This window comes from Perissodus microlepis, chromosome 5, assembly GCF_051167445.1.
Source record: "Perissodus microlepis isolate ML-2025 ecotype Zambia chromosome 5, ASM5116744v1, whole genome shotgun sequence".
Lineage (NCBI taxonomy): Eukaryota > Metazoa > Chordata > Actinopteri > Cichliformes > Cichlidae > Perissodus > Perissodus microlepis.
Window position 1 is genome coordinate 19,538,372 of NC_140465.1, and position 23,803 is coordinate 19,562,174.

At 41.0% G+C, this 23,803-nt stretch overlaps 1 protein-coding gene across 3 annotated transcripts in view; it reads right to left on the minus strand.

Moving 5' to 3' along the window:
• Window positions 1-23,803, minus strand: part of bsnb (bassoon (presynaptic cytomatrix protein) b) — a 79,735-nt gene that overhangs the window by 12,275 nt on the left and 43,657 nt on the right. For all 3 annotated transcript variants that reach the window (XM_084928589.1, XM_084928588.1, XM_084928587.1), the window contains exons 4-5: window positions 9,116-9,883; window positions 780-7,073 (exon numbers count right to left, since the gene is read on the minus strand). In XM_084928589.1, the coding sequence (XP_084784715.1) occupies window positions 780-7,073; window positions 9,116-9,883 (7,062 nt within the window). The remainder of the gene's footprint in view (window positions 1-779; window positions 7,074-9,115; window positions 9,884-23,803) is intronic.

Genomic DNA, 23,803 nt, shown 5'->3' on the forward strand with positions numbered 1-23,803 from the left:
GTGTGATTATCCATGTCCATGTCCACACAAAGCATCCGAGACATCCTGGATACATATTAAAGGAAAAGCCTGAACCTTTGACCTTGCAGTCAGGGGATATACTGGCTCTGTTATGCAAATTAATATAAGAACTGTTATAATCACCTTTATCCTTTGATGGAGCATTTCTGTCCTGATGGGACAGGTTTGACCAGTATGAAAATGATGTGGATGATATTCTATGGCTTTAAAGTCTTCAAATCTAAATTGAGTTGATTTTCGACCAGTTTGTTGTACATCGCTCTCCACCTCCCTTTTTTAAACACCAAATGAAGGGAAAATATTCTGGAAGAATTGTGTGCATCCTTACCATAAAATCTCAACCATGGAAAATGAACTCCAAGGTGCACCGAAGCAGCTTTGACAGCATATGTTGGCGTAAACTATGTGTGTGTGTGTGTGTGTGTGTGTGTATTTTTTAATTCACGTAATGAAGTTTTAGTTTTATAGTGTAGAAAAGCACTATGTGACTTCCAACAGCCCCCAAAAGGTGCTACTTTTATTTGATTGTATCTGTGCTAATAGGCTCTAGTAATTGTAGAATAAATTAGTTTTGAATCTGTAACACTAATAACCACACATTAGTTTAACTAGTTTCTAAAGTCAGATTTGTCTTGTGATTATACTCTTCAAACAGGCATTTAAATTTTTTGAATTCTACTAGTTCTTTGTTGTGTATAAACACTGATATGTTACATGCATGATAAACTCTGTTTAAACAAAAGGTTATGATTTTGTACCTGACTGTTGGACACAGCTTGTTGGTGATATGGGGAGAACCTGGTCTTGACAGGGTCCTCTGATGTAGGACTGAGAGGCTTTGGATCCGACATCGAACGCTGCACACTTTTTATGGGTCTTGGTAGAGTCTGGTGTCGTTGGGGTGACTCGGCGGTGAAGGCCTTTTGCTGGGGCGTTACGTGGGCCTTGTTAAGCTTCTCCTGTGAGGCAAATGTTGTCTCTAGCATGCGATGAGGAGACAGCGGAGATACAGGGGAGTATAGCACTTGGGGAGATTTGGGGGGCTGGCGAGAATGAGACTCATTCTGTTGCTGCTGATAGCCGATTTCCAAGGGGTCTGGTTTCCTCCTCTCAAACTTAACAACTCCTTGGAGTCTAGGGGAGATTGGGTCAGATGTGTTTGCTCCTACTATATGCAGACTTGTTGAGTAGGGGCTGATAGTTGTGGGCACACTTAGCTGAGGGGCGACCACTCCCTGGGAATGAGACTCTGGTTCTGTCTGGCAGGCCAGACTCTCTCCTTTGTGCGTTCTTTCAGGAGCCGCAATGTAATGTAACAGGTCAACCTTTGAGGTTTCTGCCACTGTAATGTGGATTGCAGGCGAAACCCTGCCTAGTTGGTCAGGTTCTGTTTGGCATGATGAATCATTTGTGGTCTGAATAGCTATGCTTGCAGAAACCACTTTGGATGATCCTTCAGATTTAGCTTCACCGCTAGATTCAGAGTGCTTGGATGCACGTGATCGCCTGCGCCTCACGGGCTGCTGATCCCATTCTGCCTGGTCCTCCTCATCAGTCTGTACACTGCAGTCTGCAATTCGCCGAGTTCTCCTGCGCCTGTTCATGAATCTTTCCTCTCCATCTTCGTCATCTGTTTGCACACAGCTGTCTGTAATCCTTTTCACAGAGTCCTCCTCTGAGCCATCCCTCAGCCGAGGCATGGAATTCTGCTTTTTCATAATCTTAGAGTCAACCTGTTTGTCACTGCTTTTTAAAGACATTTCAGAGGCTGAACTATGAATAGGTCGAGCTGCCACCACGGCTTGGACCAGCTGTCCATCTTGCCAAAACTGAACACTCTGTCCATCTTGCTGAATAACTCTACCACTTTGGTCACAAATAATAAACCCCTGAGGGGGACCTCCTCCAACAACAACCCCTTGTATAGCACCTTGGGCAGATGTTGCTGCTGCTGCAGCTGCAGCAGATGCAGCAGCAGCTTCAGCCGCCGCAGCTGCCGCTGCTGCCTCCACTGCTGCTGTCTTTTGCCTTTTCTGCTCCTCCAACTGCTGCTGGAGCTGCTGCTGCAATGACTGGATTTGCTCAAGCTGCATTCTCTGTTGAGCTAGTTGTTCCCTTTGCATAATGAGCTGCGTTTCGCGCTCAGCTTGCTGCTGCTGTAGGACTTGCTGTTTGATCGTCTGCAACTCTTGGATCTCACGCTGAACCAGGAGCTGTTCTTTTTCTCTGTGACGCTGAAGCTCCATACGATCTCTTTCAAGCTCCTCTTGCAGACGTAACTGTCGTAATTTCTCTAGTTCAACCCGTTCTCGTTCTAACTGCAGCATGTGCTCTTGTTGCTGACTCAGTCTCTCATCTTCCTTACCTTTCTGAGCATCTGTGGGTGGAGAAAGTTTGGAGCTTGGTGCTTGTGCAGAACCATGTGGTGGTGCTTGCGAGTGACTTTGCGGCAAAACTAACTGTTGAGGCTGACTGACAGGTTGTGCTTGAGTTTGGGTTTGAGTGAGGGATAAAGGCTCAGTTTGAGCAGGCAACTGCTGTGCCTGCACTGGCTGGACAGTTGGAGGCTGGCTTTGAGCTTGAGAGAGAGCTGTAATACTCTGTGATGAGAGCTTAGCAAGGTCTATTTGATGATCAGCTGTTGTGTACATCCCAGTGGCAACAACACTTTGTACTGCAGTTTGTGATGGTGCAATTGTTGTAACTGTTTGTGGAGCAACTGTTGTTAAAGGCTTTCCGAGGTACATTGGAGTTTCTTGGTGGGAGCTGCTTACCACAGGCATACTTCCTGATGGTGTGGCAGATGTTTGATATTGGTTTGGAGGAGGGTATGAATATGCTCCCTGCGTGGACAGAGGCATCCTGGGAGTCAACTGAGGCAACCTTGTAAGACTAGCCAATGGTACAGCAGTTACACCTGTAGGGTACGGTCTGTAAATTCCTCTCGGCATGGGGCGCAGGACAGAGGCAGGCTGTGTAGTAATTGGCAAGGTAGAGGCAATGGGAGCATTTATGGTAGAATATATCATTCCATCACCTCCCCTCAAAGCAGCAGGGTACAAGGCGCGTATACTAGCTTGTCTAGCATTTATTAGATTTGTTAGGGTTTGGCCATTTGCTGTTGGTCTTCCATCTGGTCCATAGAGTAAATTTGCTCTTATTGATGCTAAGCTTTGCTGGAGATTTAACCTTGCTAAAGGTCCACCCCTTCCTGCCCCATATGGTAATTCTGCATTAGTTCCATACCGGTTCCCATACTGATCCACTGTGTTAAGAGCTGCACACATGCGACTGATCTCCCTGGCAGTGGTCGCACTATACTGAGCCAAATTGGTGTCCTGTGATACTGTTAGGTCACGTGAACTGTAGGCATAGTCTGAACTGATATTTGACATGGAGCCATAACGGCGAAGGGGTAACGAAGGGCCTCCGAGATCTCCTTGGTGACGCAAGTCTGTGTAGGAACCATACTGTGCTCCCATGCCAAGGTATCCACCTTCATAAACCTGATTTATACTGCTAAGATCTACTGCCATACCACCTTGGAGATTACTCTGGTAGTGGCTAGCATCAGTCATGGAAGGCAGATTAGTATCCGACATGGATGGCTGTATTCTTCCTGAGGGGACTATGGGTGTTTGGTATGCTTTATGTTCGTCTGTCATTCCTTGTGTAACTTGAGGCTGGTGTTGTTGTTGTTGGCTAATGCTGTAGTGAGGTGAATGGGGAGGATGGGCTGCTTGAGAGCTTTCAGTGGTCGTGTTTTTATCTGAGGATACTGTGGTAGACTTCTGAGTGAGTGACCCTGAACAGGAACCACCAAAGGGCAATTTGTAAACAACATCACAACAAGCCACCTGGTTTTCTGGTTTGATCTGTCCAGTAAGATCCAAGACCTGAGGAGGGGGAGGAGGTTCCTCTCGCTTTATCAGTTGAGTCACTGTGCCACTTTGTGATGGATTACTCTCATCAAGGTGCACCATCATCACATGGGGCTTACCTGTGGATAGGTTCATTACTGTTGGCTTATTTTTTAGTTCTAAGGCAACTCCACCGTACAATTCGTGGGGAATATTAGAAGCAGGAGCCCCAGAAACTGATGGTGGAGCCAGTGGGGAGACTCTAGGTATGGCACTAGCAGTCACTCCAGGCTGGGCACTGCTTGTCTGGTTCACTACAAGGTCTTTTTTTATCAGCAGTGGCTGGACTTGATTAGCCAAATTATAACGAGCAAAAGAGGATTGCTGCTGGTGCTGCTGGAGCTGTTGTTCCAGAAGCTGTTGCTGCTGAAGCAGCTTCTGCTGCTGTAACTGCAGTTGTTGCTGTTGTAGACCCAGATTCTCCAGACAGGCATCGATTTTGGGAATAGATGGGTCTGTGATTGGTGGCTTACTTTGGGTTAAACAGACAGCTGATCCAACACCTTGCCCAAGATCCACACGGTTTTGTAATGGATCTCCATACACGACAGGCTGCTTTGGTTGGGATATGAATGTTGAACCTGCGACTGTGACACTCACTGTGGTTGGCGTTGATACAGATACGTGTGGTTGCTCTTGTGCATTTAGGTTCATGATAAGAGGTTGCACTGCTGTGTGTCTACCAGCCGGCTGCTCTGCTCCTAAAGAGTATCGTCTCGTATCAGAGGCAAGAGATGTTAGGTCCATTCCCTGGTCTGTCATTATAATTGGAGCTGGCCTCATTGGGGCCCTCAAATCCACAATATTAGTGCCAGGAAGTGTTTCACCCTGACCTACGACCTTTGAAGTGCCTTGAATATTTGAAATTTTACCTAGCGATATCTCCACAGATCCAGCACTTATACCAACATGAACTTTTTCAACATTCTGAGCCATCTGAGAAGAATGTTTCAGGGACTGTTGAGATGGGTGTTTTTGAGGTGATGTTGGCGAACTTGTTGAAGAGGGATGCGAGCTGTAAAGTGTTTTACAACTTGCTTGTGTTGGTGATGACAAAGGCGAAGTGGAAGAATTCACAGTAAGTGGCTTGGCAGGACTAGTTGTTTCAGAACCGAGAGTTATCACCATCACCGGTGAATCTTGGGAGGACTGCTGTCGTATGAGACGTGGCGAAACTGCTCTTTGAGGTGCCTGGGCCCCATGGGATGCTGCAGCTGATGTAGGACCACCAGGCAGAGATGGCAGTTGCCTGCCGCCACTACTAGTGGATCGCACAGATGGGGCATGAGTTGGACTTTGTACTGGAGAAGCAGTGGGAGAGACTGGGGGGCTAGGGCCTTTGAAAAGGGAAAAGACTCTGGAGGTCAGGGAGGATGTTCCAGAGTCAGATGGTGCCTGTGTTGGCCTCTGGGAGCCTACCTTGGTGCCAGCAGGTACCGGGCCACCTGTTTGGCGATTTGTCACAGTATGACTCACAGCTTTTGTTGTGGCAACTCCAACAACACCTTCAATTTTGGCACTCTGTGTCATCATCCTGTTTTGTGTTTCTTTTGATAGATGCTGTGCTGCATGAATACCTGGAATTCTTGGATCACTGCCTGTTGTAGAGAAGGACATAGGTGCAGTAACCTGTGTTGGGCTTGAGCCAGGGGTGAGTGCAGTTCCAGCTTCAAGATGATGCTTATCATCAAACTGAGAGGTACTTTTCTGCTGATTAACAGCTTGTCCCTGCCTCTGCATGAGCTGTGCTTTCTTCATCATCTCCTCGTACACTTCCTCTGCACTTTTCAGTGTTTTATCAGATGGTAAAACTGCTGTCTTTTCTGTTGGAGAGTAGAGAGAAGTAAAGGTTGGAAGGTTATACTCATTTCCTGATTTGTAAAGCTTTCCACCAATTATCTCAAAGCCTTCTGCCTCAGAGTCCATAGAAGGTGAGTACTCCGAACATGACGATCTGTGAAGTTCCTCCATCTCAGCAGCCTGCCTCAGCTCCTCTGTTGGTGATGCATCCTCGATGGGAGAGAGATTACTTGGAGGAGTTTTGGACCTTTCTCTGCGTCTTTGGGCTCGTAGCTCTTCTTTATCCCTTTTTGTTTTTCGGGCAGTACTTCTGATCCTCTGTTGCTCTAAATCTCTCATTTGCTCCTGTTCTCTAAGTAGTTCTTCCTCCTCTCTAAGCTCATCCTCCTCAGATGAGTCCTCAATGGTTGGCAGCAGGGGCCCATGGGAACGATGGCGAGCCTTTCTCTGCTGCTTAGCCTCCTCTAGTCGTGCCCTACGGCTAGGGCTGCTGTCACTGTCATCCTCCATGGATGACACAGATGTGGGGGATGTTCCAGAGGTGTAGCTGGGGGTGGTGGCAGGCAGAGTTGATGAATACTCTCCTTTAGACCGCTCCTCTGGAGACCCAGTCAGACTTTCCATCTCTAGCTCTGGTTCTCTTAGGTCATGCTCAGTACTGAGCTCCATGTCTCGATTGTAGCTGTTGGTGTTATTTAGCTCAATGGTTTTAAAGCGGCGAAGGCCTCCAGCGATCACAACGTCTTCTTCTTCATTTGCCTTATAAGCCCCTTCTGAAACCTTGGCGTCATCCTCAAAACTATTAGAATGATGAGAGAGTCGTCGCCTCTCTTTGTTTAAGTCTCCACTTGTTTTATGTGACTTTTTTACTTTCTGATTTCCATAATCTTCTAAATCTTCTTCATCAGCACTCATCTCCATAATTTGCCTCCTCATGTATTCTTCATCTGTTAAATCTTTATGTGACTTCTTCTGTCTTACTGGCAATGGTGAGAGACCACTTTCACTGCTGTCCTCCACGTAATCATGCCGAAGCTTACAACTGAGGTCATCTTCTGATTCATCTCTTGCTGCATCGTCATCGGGATTGATGTCCTGTCCTACAGACAGTGAATGTGGCCTGTGCTTCTGATCTGAAGTACTCTTTGACTCCAACAGAGGTTTCATGGAGCTCTCCAGCTTGGTGATTTCTGAGGGGATGGAGGCACCTCTTTCACTGAGCTTGATTCCTTCTTCTCGAATCTGACCAGTAATTTCCCCATGAGAACTGGAGATGCCATCTGAAGAGTATCCAGTGTCACTTAAACTCTGACAACTTGATTTGTTGGAATCCTAAGAAAAGAGAGGAAGAAGAGAAGAGGTCAGAAGCAAAAAAGACATACTTTTTTTCCTGTAATTAATTAATGAAAAAGTATATTACAAGCTTCAGTGCACATCTTGTATCCAACTATTTCATCCAGCTCATCAGTGACGTTTCTATGAGCATTTTTGAAATGCTTAGGAGTAAAATTAATTCACTACACCTAATAAAGATGAAATAGTCTCTAATAGTAATATATTAGAGAATAATTAACTTGGAAATAACATACCCGTAAAGAGACAGTTCACCCCAAAATAACAATGCTTGCTTCATGGCGCACAAAGCACCAAAAAAAGTTGTCTTGATACATGGGGTTTTTTTTGGGTGGCAGGCAAAAAAGGTTAATTTGAAAATCCAGGAGCTATGTCTCTTTCTAGAATGTATGACTGCACAACTAAAAAAAGACCACCGACCTTGGTGGGAGTAGTTCATTCTAGGAACTATATTCTTTTTATTGAACTACACATGCAAATAAAAAGAAACTATACATGCTGCCACACTGTCACAACCACAAGCCTCACAGCACAGGTAGATGTGATGCAGGTGGTGGATGCAGTGGGGTAGAAAGAAAAAAACTTCTTTGTGAAAGTGATTAGTGCTGGAGTCACTATTTATTTAGAGTAACCAGGTCATGATGTCGAGAAACAGACTTTATTAGGGTTGAGTTTTGAGCACCACTTGGTAAGTGGCAGTTAGCTCCTTGATATTCACCAAACTATATGGTGAAAAAAAGTGGGCAGCTCGTACTAAGACAGTTTAGATGGAAAGTCAGCACTATAGGCCAGAGGAAACATAAATGTGTCTTTTTTATGTGTGAACTGTTTCTTCAATCAAACAACCAGATATATTAACATTTTAGGTTAAAATCAACCCAAATCTTTACACTTTATTTCTTTTTGGTTTTAGAAATTAGGCAAATTTGCAAAAGTTGCCATTTAGAAATATTTATGCATTTGCACTTGTACTTGGAAAAAAAGACCAACTTAACTGCAAAATGTTTCTGTCTTATAGAAAAGAAAAAAGAAAACAAAATAATTAGTGTCATTACCAATGAATTATTTCATAGTTTATTATGGCTGTTGACTGTATCGTCTTGATTTGGGTTGAGTTTGCCTTTCAGCATTATGTACACACAGATGGATAAATACACTGACACAGCATGACTATAACAGACAGTTGAACATACAAACAATTACGGACAAATGTCATTTGATTACATGCTTCATTGCCATCTTTGACGCATTCTCCATTGCATTCTTCCAACCGCTGAAGAATAACGAACATGCTTAGAATGCTTAAAATATCATCACGTGTCACATTAAATGAACACAAAAAAAAGTTCAAGAAAACCTGCAAATAAAAAAAAAGTGGACAAAACATGGCTGCAGAACGAAGGCATGATCTGAATGTAAGAAATGGCTCCTGAGACCAATGATGACGATCATAAGGATGAGGATGAAAATGACATAGATGGTGATGTTAAGGACATCACGATGATGAAAAAAGTCCATTAAAAGGAAATCATCTCACTACTAAGTGAAGGAATTTCTGTATCTCTATCTGTTCTTTGTAGTTCAAATGTAGTTTCTCACATTTATTTTCTCCACACGAGGTGACCTTAAAGTTGACGTCACCCTTCTTAATGATGTCACTGGTCTTGATATCATAATAATTCCTAAATAAAACACTGATGCTGACAACGACCTTTTCGTGACAGCATTACTCTATTTTATGTGAAAGATGTTATGATATAGCACCTTTAGGTAAAGATGTAATTATTTACAAGTTAAACTTTGCTCAGAATTAAAGAGATAATGATGACAGAGTGGTGGAACAGATGAAGTTGTGAAAATTATAATACGAACATAAAATCATAAAGAGCTTGATAAGCACAATAATTAAAAAATGTAAAAAAAAAAAAAAAAAAAAGAACAACTTTTAATGGAGCAAAATAAATAAAAAAATGGTGACTCAAGTGGAACAGGTGAAGGCGAAGAAGTTGCAGGTAGCTCACTTCATGGTGTCTTGACTTCTGCGCATCTTCAGATATCTTCATGTCTTTTGGAGAAGTGACAGTCTCTGACAATGCCTTCTTTGGTGAGGCTTTGACGTCTTCTTTTAGAGATTTAGATGCAACTTTAGTCTTCTCCTGGCTTTGCGGCTGTTTGCGGGCCTGGTTGTTACCTGTGGGTTTAGACTGAGTAGGTATGGTTTTTGAAGGGGTGGAAGACGCCTTGGCATTGCTGGGTGCAGCTTTACCAGGGGTAGATGAAGTCTTGGCACCAGAAGGGCCCTTAGTCTGAGCAGAGGGCTGAGCAGATACCTTTGTCTGAGTCAGCCCTTTGGCCTGGCTCGGGCCCTTCGTCTGGTTAGCTGGCTGAGCAGGGACCTTACTTTGAGCGTGTGACTGAGTAGGACCTTTAACCTGACCAGGTCCCTTACTCTGAGCCGTGGGTTGTGTTGGACCCTTAGCTTGGGAAGGTGGCTGGGTTGAACTCTTAAGTTGGGCAGAACCTTTGGTTTCAGAGGTAGGCCCAGCCTGTTTCACATTTGAGAGAGGGCCACTTACTTGGGGACCCGCTGGTTTCTGTTGTTGTTGTTGAGGACCTGTGGTCCTGGGCCCTGATAGTTGATTGGGCCCTTTCTGTTGAGGTGGTTGTTGATTGGCTGGAACAGGTGACCGGGGGGATGCCATTGGCTGTGGAACAGGAGCTGGAATATCTCCCAAGCTTCCTGACAGGGCCCGCTGTGTCTGGCAGTTCAAGCATAACCATTCTTTCTTCTGAAAAACAAAAAGAAGAAAGCAGGATTTAGCCATGAAGTAAAGAAATCAGATAGGAGAACATGATTTCATAGTATGTACATCAGCAAAACAAATTATACACCAATGCTAGTAAAAGAAACAATTTGAATTTTCTGCCACCAACAAACCTCAGGCATGATTAGGTGCTCATAGTAATATTTTCCAAAACACACTACTGGATTCTTATTCCCGGTGATTGATGGGTACAAGCATAAAGATCTGTCTGTTAGTTAGATAAATTAAATCCAAGTCATGTTTCTTCATAAATGGTCACGGTGTGCTAAGGACATGCTATAGCAAGTCTGAACAACTGAATATTTGAAAGCCTGTCCAAACAAGGCCTTTCATCTCCTCAAGAAGACTTAATCATTTGACAGCATTTAGCACTCTCAAACCGAGTACACAGAGAAAGAGTGCAGCACGAATACAAATGAACACAACTGTTATTAGATTGGACGGATGCAACAATCATCAGATCTTTTATGGAGCCCACAGCATCTGCAAGAGCAGCATTCACCCTTCACAGTCACCCTCGCTAAGCCCTATGTTTGGAAAGAGGAGTGTGACACTGTTAAAAATCTAGTGCAAAAGCCATCACAGACAGGAGATTAACATAAACAGATTCAATTTCAGGTCAACACAACACATCGATCAAACTGCTCAATGGAAAGAAATGGTTCGATTACAGGTAATGAAAGCTGAAAATAGAGGGGAAGGAACTATGTTTGTAACACAGCCTCCTGTTAATGACAATCATCTGTGCCTCGGGCCTGAAGAATGAGCATTCTTGTGTAACCGACTTGTACAACAAAACAAATAACCTCATAAACACCTCCATTGCTGATTACCATCTGCCCAAATAAATCATTTCTTTTATTGGTGTAATACTTCAAAAGCATAAATACAGAAGATGGAATTTAACAACATGCCCGGTAACAGCTAATAAATAAAATAATGGTGGTAGGTGTGCAGTGACTGTATCAGAGGACATCTTTACCGCGGTGCAAACAGTCAAGATGGCAGAGAAGGTTGCAAATAAAACATTTATTTTTAACGCACCCTTATGTTTTCATCACACTGCAATGATCAAATGGAAAAGGGAGTCATTGAAGTCACTGGGATGCTGTCTTTCAGTCAAAATCAATTAAGGAAGGTAACATTAAGAAGAGATCCTCCTGAGTTATACAAATAAATGAGAAAAGCCCATGTTCCACGTAAGACAAAGAGAGACTGACAGAGACTGACAAGCATTTAGTCAGCAAGAAACATCCTATCAGCACAATAGGGATCTTAATCTAGAGACCCAAGAGGCCAGCATTTGATAGATATGTCTCTAGCGATAAGGTCTGTGAGTACAACGGTCTGTCTTCTTTATCATTTTATACAAAACCTTTAGAGACATTGACCCGGCCCTGTGTAAGGGAGAGACTGATTGTTCTTCTTAGTGGTCCTTGTCTGTCCTCTATTAGATTCAGTGGCCACAATGAATGGTGGCCGCATGGTCATGGACACCCTAATTGAAAAGTAGGATTAAAAACAAACTATAGAAAATGTAGGTATACCAGTTCAACTGCTCATTAATGTGAAGATTAATTCAGCCAATCGCGGGGCAGCAACATCAGAATATGGAAGAAAGGTGATTTCAGTTACTTTGAATGTACAACTACTGTGATTTTCTCTCACAACCCTCTTTACACAGAATGAAAAGCTAACATATCAAATGAGAGGCAGTTCTCTGGGTGAAAATGCCCGTCAGCGGTCAGAGGATAATAGCCACACTGCTTCAAGCTGGAAGGAAGGCAAGAGTAAGTCAAATAACCACTAATTATAATCAAGGTATGAACATACACAAAACATCAAACTTTGAAACAGAGGGGCTACATAACCACAAGACCTCACTGCATGTCACTTCTGTCAGCTAAGAACAAGAAACTGAAGCTACAGTTTACACAGGCTTGCCAACATCGGAAAATAGAAGATTGAAAAAATGCTGAGTCTCGATTGAGCCGTTATTTAGCTTGAATCAACGGTTCAAGCTAGCGTTGGTATAACTGTGTGGGGAAGATGTTCCAGGCACACCTTGGGCCCCTACTAACTGATCATCATTTAAACACCACATCCTACCTACGTATTGTGTTGCTGTCCATATCTATCCCTTTATGATCACAATGTACCCATCTTCTGATGCCTGTTTTCATCAACGTGTCATGTCACAAAGCTCAAACCATCAAGTCAAAAGTGGGTTTTTACCCGTGTGGTGTCCTCGGGATTCCCATATACTTGTTTGCCATTCACCTAGGGACCAGTTTTGACCCGAGGACACCACAAGGGTTCGGCAATGACTCCACTGTACTCCAATGGCCTCCACAGCCCCAAATCTCAATTCAGCAAAGCACCTTTGGGATGTGGTGGAGCCAGGGATTCACATCATGGATGTTATCATGTCAATATGGACCGAAATCTCAGAGAAATGTTTCCAGCACCTTATTGAATTTGAGATGTGACGAATTAAAGCAGTTCTTAAGGCAAAAGCAGGTCCAATCCAGTACTAGCAATGTGTCCCCAAGGAAGTTGCAGTAAGAGTATCATTCTGAGAACTCATTTCTTAATTATGATCTAATAGAATAAATTCCTAATATAATACATTTCTCATGCATGTATGACAGATAAATAAAGACATATATGTCTTATACATGTTGACTGGAGGCGATGTGACAGTTTTTTAAATTCTGTTTTTCCATGTGGACACTTTTACTATCTGCTCAGTGTAACTGACTTTGAACACAAAATGATGTACAAATAATGGTTAGTGACATGTTGGCGTAGGTGTTAGTAGACAAAGCTACAGCTCACATTTAACACAACAGGATGAAAAGGATGAGGAGGTGGATGGGAAAAGAGGAAGGAGAAGGTGGTGCTGTAAGAATAATGATGCTGTTAGTGAAGACAATGTCTATTCAGGATATAGGTATATAATATTTGCTATATTTAATGTTGTTACTATATGCTGCTTATAATAATATATAATTATTATTTATCTAAGCTGAATTATTATTTATGTGAGGCCACTAAAGCTAACATACTGAAACCTCTTCAGTATACCTACATGCACATCCCAGCAGACAGAGCAACAGTATAAAGGTGGTGAGACAGCAACGTCACTGTACATGTACATTTGTAAATGCAATAACAGACATATCAAATTATAGCAGGGTTTACCTTTTTTCCCTTTCTGCATACTTAAAGAATGCATATGATTTTTCAAAGCGTAATTACTGAAACCAAAACACCTGCAGCCAATGTGTTTACTAAGTGTCAGAAACTGAATCCACATTCTCTGCTTTACACTCAGCTAATATTTTTAAAACACACACGCTGCTTTACACTCAGATATAGCCTTCCAGCAGATTCTTTCCACACTGCCTACCTCAAAACAACACTGCATGCAGTGTGAATGAAGTTTCATGGCTTTATACACATGGATCCCCTTTTGTTTTTACTGTTCTTCAATTCAGTTTGATTTTATTTATTTGCATTGCACCAAATTAAAACAACAGTTGCCTGAAGGTGCTTTATATTGTAAGGTATAGACCCTACAATAATAATACAGAGAAAACTCAAACAATCAGACAACGATGAGCAAGCACTTGGTGACAGCGGGAAGGAAAAACTCCCCTTTAAAAGCAAGAAACCTCAAGCAGAAACATGCTCATGGAGGGGCAGCCATCTGCCGCGACTGGTTGGGGGTGAGGGGAGGGAGGCAGGATAAAAGACACACTGTGGAAAAGAGCCAGAGATTAATAATAACTAATGATTAAATGCAAAGTGGTGGACAAACACACAGAGGGAAAAGATGTGCATGAAGAAGAAGCACTATCACTATATTTGCTTCCTTAAAAAATCCCTTTTTGTATTTGTTGTGCGTTCTCTTTAGAATACACATTTGGATATCTGCGTGTCTATGTTTATAACATGTATAAAACATCCTTAGCTGCTGTGGCCTGCACACAGAAAAATGAAAACCCCCAAGTCTTATTTAATCTATTAAGTCAGAAAGTAGTTGGCGATTCTTTAAATGTAATTAACTTAAAGGAGTTTTGCAAATTTTTTGGTTTTTTCATTGTCATCTTTTGCTAAACTTGTATGATGTTTTATTGGTTTCACAATTAATTTTGCAAAAACAGCCACGTTTCAAAGATGACGCCCAATCAGTCAGGGGGAAAAGAGCTGTAATAAGTGGCAATGACCCAGCAAACATGGAACCTCAATAATAACTCAATTATGCAACATGAGTGACAAATTATGCAACTCCTTCCCTCAGAAATGATGCCATTTGAATCATGAATAGTGTGAAAATATGCAGTGCATCTTGGTTAATGCAGCACTAACAATAGTGTGGGCAGCGACATCATTTTTCAACATTAAGCAGGATAAAGTAAGAGCCTGGAAAACATTTGGGTGCACCGAGAAAACAAAAACCACAGGTTATGACTGTAAGGTACTACATTACTTAACTTCACCTACTCAGTTTGATAAAGTCCGAAACCCAACAAAGTGCCTCAACCAAATATAACGCAGCAAAAATAGACGTGACAGTTACATTAAAAATCTATCTATAATGCGCTATTTTTGCTGGTGCTATTCCTCCGTACAAGATAAAACCTTTGTTAATATGCCCGAATCCTAAAGGAATCTGCTGTCTCAACTGAGACCACAAAGCGTGGATGGAGCTACTGGCATGCCAAACAGACAGACTTGCTTTGTTTTCCTATCTCTCAAGTGCTCTACTGAGAAGCTATATATAAACAGGTGCAGTGCTCTCAGAACTAGCCATCTGTGCTGGTTCTTTCACAACAAGTGACTGTGTGTTTGTGGACAGCTAGCACATGCTGGGACCAAGAGACAACTACTGAAGCTATGCAACAACAGCTACAGTGAAGACATGCTATATGAGTGTACACTTATATGATCACACAATTAAGCCAGCTAATAAAAATTCCAGCTTCTGAGCTCTTGACTCACGTCTCTAACTTTCTCAAAACCCCATCTAATCATCCTTTTTACCTTTATTACTTAAATGAGATGCTGAATAATATTTCTTTTCTATGGAGACGTTTTCTCTTCCTGCCATGTTGGAAGTGCCAAACTCTCCTCTTTGCTCCCGAATCAGCATAACACCACTGCGTGGGTGAAAAGGAAAGAGGAGCAAGGCCAAACCGGAGCAGGGAGTAGCAAATTATTCATGTAGAATGCTTTAGCTTGTACAGCAGCGAGTGTTGTGGGCTGTGCTTCCCACCTCTACCCACACTGTGTGGAGAGAATCAGGTCCGTATAAAAGAGCGAGCCTCTGTGCTTCAGAGACAGCCTTTTAATGCGTCTTGAAAACAAAACAGCCAATTCACTGTGGTAGTCTCCAGCAGCTCGATAAATACAAATTAAACTGTAGCCAAAAACTACAAAAGACACAAGTAATGAAATGTCCTCTTTAAGCTGGAAGTAATTAATTCTGAAAAGCTTTTTGTTACTTTTAACTGCAAAGAAACTGACATACCTCTGTGCTGTTCTGTTGTTTGCGTTTTTCATTTGCTGGAACTCTCATTTTTTTTAGGGGATTAAGTGTGTGGGGGTTTTCTCTAAGGACAGCAGGCTCAGTTTGTTAGCAGGATTATCCTGTTAGTGAGTTGATAACCTTGTTAAATGGCAGGTTAAGGTTAAGTTATCTGATCAGTGGACAGTGTACTTAACATTCACTCTTATCGGTGATTCAGATTTAGCCAACAGGACTACACACCGATTGTTAATTTGTAATTACATGCACATAACAAGCATTTAATGTTTGTTTGTATCTGCTAAAGCTTACATGTGCCAACAAGTGATTTTTAGCAATTTGTTGACCGAACACATGTTTTGAATACATTTTGGGATTGAACATGTGTCTTTGTATTACTCTCTGCACTATACATAGCAGCTGTCAGGACCATTTGGTTTACTGTATTTCTTGACAAAATCTAGATGTGTAAAATATTCTCATTTGATTTTTTTCTGTAAACCAATAAAAGTCACTGAGAAATCCTGGTGGTTATACGACAGAAGGAATGTGCACTGAAAGAGATTTGTATAATTACAAATACTGTAAAGTATGTACTGTAAGTATGTAACGAACACAACTGTTGTTAGATTGGACAGGTGCAAGTATGATTTAAATTTAGACACATTTTTTAAGACTGCTCTCACTTCTAGCAATACTAGTATGTATACACAGTTTGAGATTCTGTTTTATAGATCATGCATTTCTAAATAACTTGAAAGAATATTTTCTTTGATTGAAGTTTGTCTGTTTGTATATCCTTTCCAAAAATTTCAAATTTTGGGACTGAAAAATCAATAATGTCAAAGTCAAACTCGCAAAAACTGCACTTCCTGGAATGGCCACTTGAGGACAGCACCAAAAACCCTAACCCTATATCCCACAGATATGTCAAAATACCCACATTTACAGGAGAAATAAACATGTATAGCAGCCTGGTACACAAAATAAATAAATAAATATGTTCTGTACCATTGTGTCTGACTTGATTTTTAAAAACATACCCATTTAAATTTTATTAAGGCTTAAAAATTGCATTTGACAAAGTTTGAGCCTCCACATTCCTGTATGGAAAGATCAGCCCTAATCTGTTAGAACCTGTGATCCAAAATCCTTTAGAACGCGTTACGGGACCAAGTAAATTTCACATTTTTATTAATTCTCAAACTCAGAAATGCTGCTGTCACCTTGTTACCTGAACAGAGATTTACAGATCTTGGTAAAAATGATTCACGGCACGAAAGTAAATAAAAACCTGTCAATGTAGACTGTTGTCTTAGTTTAATATGTAGGAATCAACTGTAGCAGAATATCTATTAATTCTTTCTTTAAATTTGTGCTATTACATTTTAAAATGATTTCATATTCAGTATTCAAGTAAGACCATTTGTATTGTTCCATTTGACTGCCATGTTTGAGGATTTCAATTTGAATTACCATTACAAGACTAAATACTCAGAGAAATACAAACATTTGACAGATGCAAAGCAGACAGGGATAGATGAACCTTTGCTTGCAAAGCTGCAAAAGCAACAATGACTTTTTAACAAGCTTTGCACATTGAGGGATGGAGCAGTGAGACCAGCTTTCTGATTTCACTGAAAATATACCCCAAGAAAAAAGAAGCATTTGAGAATGTTCCCCTGCCCAGATGATCTATGACAAGACAACAGTATCATGGCAAAATAAGTAATAGAAACGACAGTCCACCGGTCCATGCAGAAGTTGCATTAGCAGCAGGGGGAGGTAATATGTTTAATTAAAGCCACAAAGTTGGTATTGAGCAAAAAATGTATGCAGTGCACTCTAGGGCCTTTAAGAAATTGTAAAGCTAGGCGGCTAATACGTATTTCCATGTAAATGTGTCAATAATGTCTGTTTAAACACTTTCCCATTATTATTTTCATGTTGGCTTGAAATAAAATATCTCATTCTGCTGTTACTGCAGCTTACTGCAACTTCTGCATGCATGTCCTTTTCACATTTTGTAGATGCAAAGCATGAAATGGGCACTGTGGACAAGCGTGTCAATTACACGTTTTGCCATGATATCGTGTGAAACGAGATGAATGAAAAACACCGCTGCAATTCTGGAGCTTCAGTTTAAAAGCAAAGCGGACAATTTGGCCTTTTTTCTCCTTAGCCCTGGACACATGCTGTAATGTCTGCAACACAGCCAAGGTACTCATCTTTGTACATGGGATAACAAAAGAGTTAGATTATGGAGGAGCTGGCAGTAAAGCACTCAATGACAAGGACTGCAACAGGGAGTTCATGGAGTTCATGCTCAATTATGTTGGGGAAGAAATGGAAGAAAACAGGAGTGTTGATTAAAAAGTGCTAAAATATTGTTTTTACTATTCCAATTTCACATTTCTATTTCCTATTTGTAACATCTACTCTTACCAGTAGAGATAAAAGTCATATAGAACAGAACTGAGTTCAGCTTCTTGGTGTGGCCCTCCACAACAGTTTCCAAATCTGGCCACTTTTGGCACAATTTTGGATTTATTTTTTAAGAAGTCTACAATCAAGAGACAATTTTTTTTTATGTCTAAACAGAGTGTTTACAGCAATTTGTTCCTCTCAAAAACAGGAGGCCACATTAAACTTTTAAACAGTTAATTTAATTAAAATTATTACAAATGACAAGAAATCCAACAAATAAATAAATAACATAGAAAAGCACACAAAGCTAAAATTAACTTCATAAAAATGATGGGTGATGTCACAGTGGATACATCAATCTTTTAATATTAAGTCTATAGTTTTCTGTGCTCTCGTGGCCACTTAATCATTCCTGAAAAAACAATAACTGTGTTGTTCCTGTCTTACTCCACAGTTGCAGGTCTCTTTAGCATATATTACTTAATATATCTAGAAAATCGAGGTGTAGGTAGGTGAGTAGTAACTGTGTGAATCAGACTCTGTCATGAGACAAAGGTGCACAGCTCACAGTCGGAAAAGCTGCCCTTTCACTGTCAAAATAATGAGCGATTGAACAGTGTAGGTTACCACAAGGAAAAGGTCAAACAGATTGATCCCATTCTCTTAGGTTGATCCCACTCTCACTGGAGGTTGCTGAGACATTAAAGCCCTTATCACTCGCACAATGTGTGTACAGCATTTTTGTGCATCTATGGCTGCAGATGCACAAGTCTGTATTGATATTTTGGAGCATAAAGTTACAAAATAAAATAAAAAATCATGAAAAAAACCAACTTCTATTGATATTACACTCATATTTTAGCTTATATTACACTGACAGCAAACCAGTAACAGGGACCAAGACTTACAGAGTGCCTGTAAATGACAACTAAAAGTACTTTAATAGTGCTTTTTTTATTGGCGGATCATTTACTTAAGAAATTAGTTTTCTGAATACAATTACTTACAATTGGAAAGATCCAGTAAAACTCAAAAACAGCAACTCCAGGCAATAGAAGGATTCTTGAAGTAATAAAAAACAATTATGAAGCACAAAAATTTGTCTTATTTTGAGACAGACTTACACAAAACAAGGGGGGCAAAGGCATCTCTGCAGAAAGTCGTTTGAAATTAATGCAATTATACGGATGTGGATACACTGAAGACCACTTGGGGGCAGCAGAAACACAACACTAATACTATAATGCAGAACTGGTGAAACTGGTTAGGAACCAGCTGAGCAGCAAACAGCACTCAACATTATCCAGATCATTGGCAGTTATTTTTCTGTTCACCTGGCGAATCAAGCAGAAACATTTGCTGTCCTTTTAGTCTTGTTTTGGTCTCCACCAACTCCTCAATGCCTTTTCTGAACAGAACAACAAAGCTCGAGGGCACAAAACAATAATGACAGGTAAAGCCATACCAAAAGTTTGGGAGCGATAAATCACTCTGGAGTGAAAAAGCTTTAACATTGTACATTCAAGTTTTCACCTGATGCACTGTTGACACAAAAATATGAATTTACAAGGATTTCAGTATAGTTTTGTCTTTCTCTGTAACAACAGCTCATAAAATTGTATGAGCACTTAACTAGGACACCAAATGTGCAAAACAATGCTGGATTATATGAAACAGCACACTGTAGAGTCATGGTAAAAAACTATTCTAAGACCCAAGTAAAAATGTTCTAGTCCTTACCAGATCTTAATATTAGGTACCGGTGAATACAGTTCAGATTAGTGGGGCTTTAGTTCACTGAGGTTTGCAGGTATTTGTTCATGCACAGCTCTGATAAGTTCCCACCACAGCATCGCAATCAGGTTGAGGTCTGGACTTTGAAATTGCAACACCTTAATTCATTTCTTTTTCAGCTATTCTGTTGTAAATTTGCTGCTGTGCTTGGAACCATTGGTTTGCTACATAAACCAATTCCAGACAAGCTCTAGTGGTCTGACAGATGGCCTCACATTTCACTTCAGAATACTTTGGTATACAGAGGAGTTCATGGTCTACTCAATGAAGTGCCCAGGTCTGTGTCTGCAGAATAAACCCCAATCATCACCCCTCCACCACTGTGCTTAACAGTTCATATGAGGTGCTTGTGCTGATATGCTGTTTTTGGCTTTGTCAAACATGATGCTGAGCGTTATGACTAAGCATCTCCACTTTGGTCCCATCTGTCCAAAGCATATAGTTACAGAAGTCTTGTGATTTGTTTGTTTTGAAAACGTAAGCTGTGCTGCAAAGCCTTCCCAAAAAGCCATACTTTTTCAGTGTTTTTCTAATGGCACTGTCGTTAGCATTCACATTTTAGCCAGCTAACTGAGGCCCGTTTTGTTTTTGGTTTTTTGTAGTTTCTCTGAGCATTACACAGTTTAACCTTGGGAGCGAATTTGCTGGGACACTCCTGGGAAGATTGGCAGCTGTCTTGAATGTTTTCCACTTTCTGACTAATCTTTCTCACTGCAGAATGAATGACTTCAAATTGTTTAGAAATTTCCTTAAAACCTATCTGAGATTGATGGACAGAAACAATTGCTTCTCTAAGATCACTGCTGATGTCTTTTGACCTTGCCATTGTATTAACACACCTGAATGATCCAAACTAGCAAACTGCCAAAACTTCTGATTTTATAGAGGTAAACACACTTGCTGATGATCAGTTATCAAGTGCGTTTGATTAGCAGCTGATACTTACACTCTTAACTCCTATGGAAACACTAAGGGAGGACTTAGCTTTATCTTGAGTGTTATGTAATGAGTGTAATGTGGCACTTGTTGTTGTTTACTTTTAAACTGTTTGCTAATGTGGCTTTAAACTGGCACTTGTAAAACCGTAGAATTTTAAAAAGGGTCTGCTTTCTATTCATAACAGCTGCAGGTCGATAATATTTCATCCTTTTTTCCTGTTTTTACCCTCTTTTACAAAACCAAGTTGACAATTAGTTTCACTTTGCATATTTTGTTTAATCTGCAAATGAACTAATGAGTGCATTCTCTAGCTTTCTACGCTTTTTTGACCATACCAGCTTTCAAAAAGATGTGAGGAGAGTTTAAAGAAAAGGGGGGATCCATGAATTTAAGACTGCTTCAAAATCAGTCGTTCATAATTCTTTTTGTTTAACTGTACAGAAATAGCTATGTGTGTGCATGTAAATAATGTCAAACCTACAGACCAAGCTGCTGGTGAGGTGAGATATGTGTGGAGAGATTTAACCATCCCTACCCATGGAGGGAGCCAGAGTGTGCACAATTTCAAGGAGAGAAATGGAGCCCCTGTGGGAGCATACACACCCACACAACAACATGAACGTGCAGAGCTGAAAAACGAACAGTACACTCACAAACTCGCATTCGAGCATCCTGCTAAATATTGTACTTAGAGTAGGCTGCGTGTTTAACACCAGGGTTTTTAATTTTATCCTGGCTCTGAGTCCCTGCACAACTGGTGCTGACATCTGCACGCCCCTTTTCCACTTTACTTCTGACACACTTATACATGCACATCAATCTACTTTAATGTGTTGGACAAAAAGAAGAGAAACACATGCGCAGGCAGCACTGTGTTCAATTTACACAACTTCTGTATACACCTCTTACTGTCAGCCAGCTCCCAATGGGAGTCTGTGCCCCACATGGTCTCTCTGCCAGGAACTAGAACACAAGCTGTGAGCAAGAAATGTCAACTGTCATTAGATGCACTCACACACCTCACTGAGATATAATATTTTAGGTGCTCATTACGAGAAAGAAACGAAAAGCCCTATCCCAGACATATCCCTATCCTATCCCATTTCAGGTGGCCATTCCTTGACACAACTCCTGGTTTTTGAATATTTAAGCAGCACGCCGTGGCTAATATACAAGCAGAGGATAAAGCCTGACATTTGTTATTGTTTAGCAGATCTGAATTATAGTGGCTGTTTCCAAGCCAAAACAAAAACCGCAAAGGGGGAGGCAATGGTAAAAGAAAGATACTAAGTTGTGCAAGGGAAGTGAGGAAGTGGAAGCATGACATCTAGTATTAAATATTCTCAGAAACACAGTCACGCATCGTGTGTAATCCTCCTCACCAAAGTTTTATTTAAAAACGTCAAACTTTGCCTATTGCCTGTTACATATTAGCTATTTCCAAGTAATTCAACAACAGCTTTGACATCTTTCCCCATAAAAACTGCCTTGGTCACTGGCTGAATATAAATTATTTGTGACAAAGCAGAACAAAAGAAGTGGCCACATCAACCATCAAAGAAACTACAGAGTACTGAAATTCAAAGCATCGCTATGTAGCAACAAAGGCAGCAACCATCATAATAATCCTTCGCGTTCTGTGTCTCGCAGAGATTAATGAGGCATACGACGGAGGAGGTCATAATTAATTCGTAACAAGTGAAGGTCATGGGAGCAGAGGGTCAGTGTGAATTATTAACTAACACGTGCACAGGGGCGAGCTGCCAAGCAGGTGTGAACAGGGTGAGCCTACGTTGACTGGGAAAATACATTACACACAGTTTGGTGCCCAGACATGTCGACACACATATGATCAGTACCAGCAAAGGTGTAATAAACCCTGAGACACACTACATATGCACTCAAATAACAGAGACTTACATTGAAAAAGTTTGTATTCAGTCTTTTGTGCTTTATATATAATTTATTCCAAGTAGCCCCATAGCAATAATTACATTATCTTCAAGCAAAATATTGATGAGAGTCAAAGATTAGCAGGGCAATCTATAAAAGCACTATTAGATTATATTTCTAATGTGAAGAGTCTGAATGAACAACAGGTCAAGATACTAAGTGTGCAATGGAAAGCGTGACTGAGCACATGTCCCAGCAGTGTGCCAGGCAGTGCCACGACTGTGACATGTCAGTAAGAGTCAGCAGGTATATAGGTCAATCCCCTGGGACTCCTTCAATGGGGACACGTGGTGAAGCTTGTGGATTAGAGAGGAAATGAAGGATCATCTACTGAGCAAGCAGGACTCAAGTACAGTCACTGTCAGTCATATACCATCTGACACAGAGGAATGGTTAAATGGTCATGACAAGGGGTTTTGCAGGTCTTCACATTATGTTGCTCTGAATGAATGCTGTTGTTTCAGTATTACAAGGCCAAACATCTGGTGTCTAAGTAGTCACTGAGCTGATTTTAGATTTAGAATAAAGGCAAAGGTTATACTGAAAGTGTGAATGCTGAATGCTGTTCAAGTTAGAAAAATACAAGAAGAGACTTATATTCAATGTAAGACAGATGATGTAGCAGGACTGTCCATACTTGAAGTACTGCAAGAGCCTTGCCAGCAGTTTTCTATTTGTAGACATGAAATGTAATTTACACTTACAAATAGATAGTTATACTTTATTTATTTTATACACTTTATAAGCTTTTTTACAAAATGACTGTCAGATCCGCTGTTATTGCAATGTCCCACTCAGCTAAACAAATCCCAGAAAGATTAAATTCACTACCTAGCAACCTCGCTTTGACATTAAAACCAGCTAAGATGATGCACAGTTCACCTGGTACAGCAGGCGCCCATATGAAAACAGGCTACTGCAGGGGCCTGGGCTTGAGTCTGCTCCAGACAATTTCCTGCATGTCATCCCCAGCAGACAGATTGGGATATGATTTGAGTTGCAGACATGCTTTTATCCACAAAAGCACTGGATAAACAGATGAGTCAAAACGACTAATTTGTCCCCTGTGAACCATGAATGTGCATGATTTCACGTTAGTGTCATGCAACAACCATTACTGTCAGTAAATGTTTTAATGTGGACGCTGGTAGGATAACTGACTAAAAATTAGCACTCATAAAATAGTTAGTCTGGCAGAGTCATACTTAATGTAAGTAAATACAGCCAATATATCTATT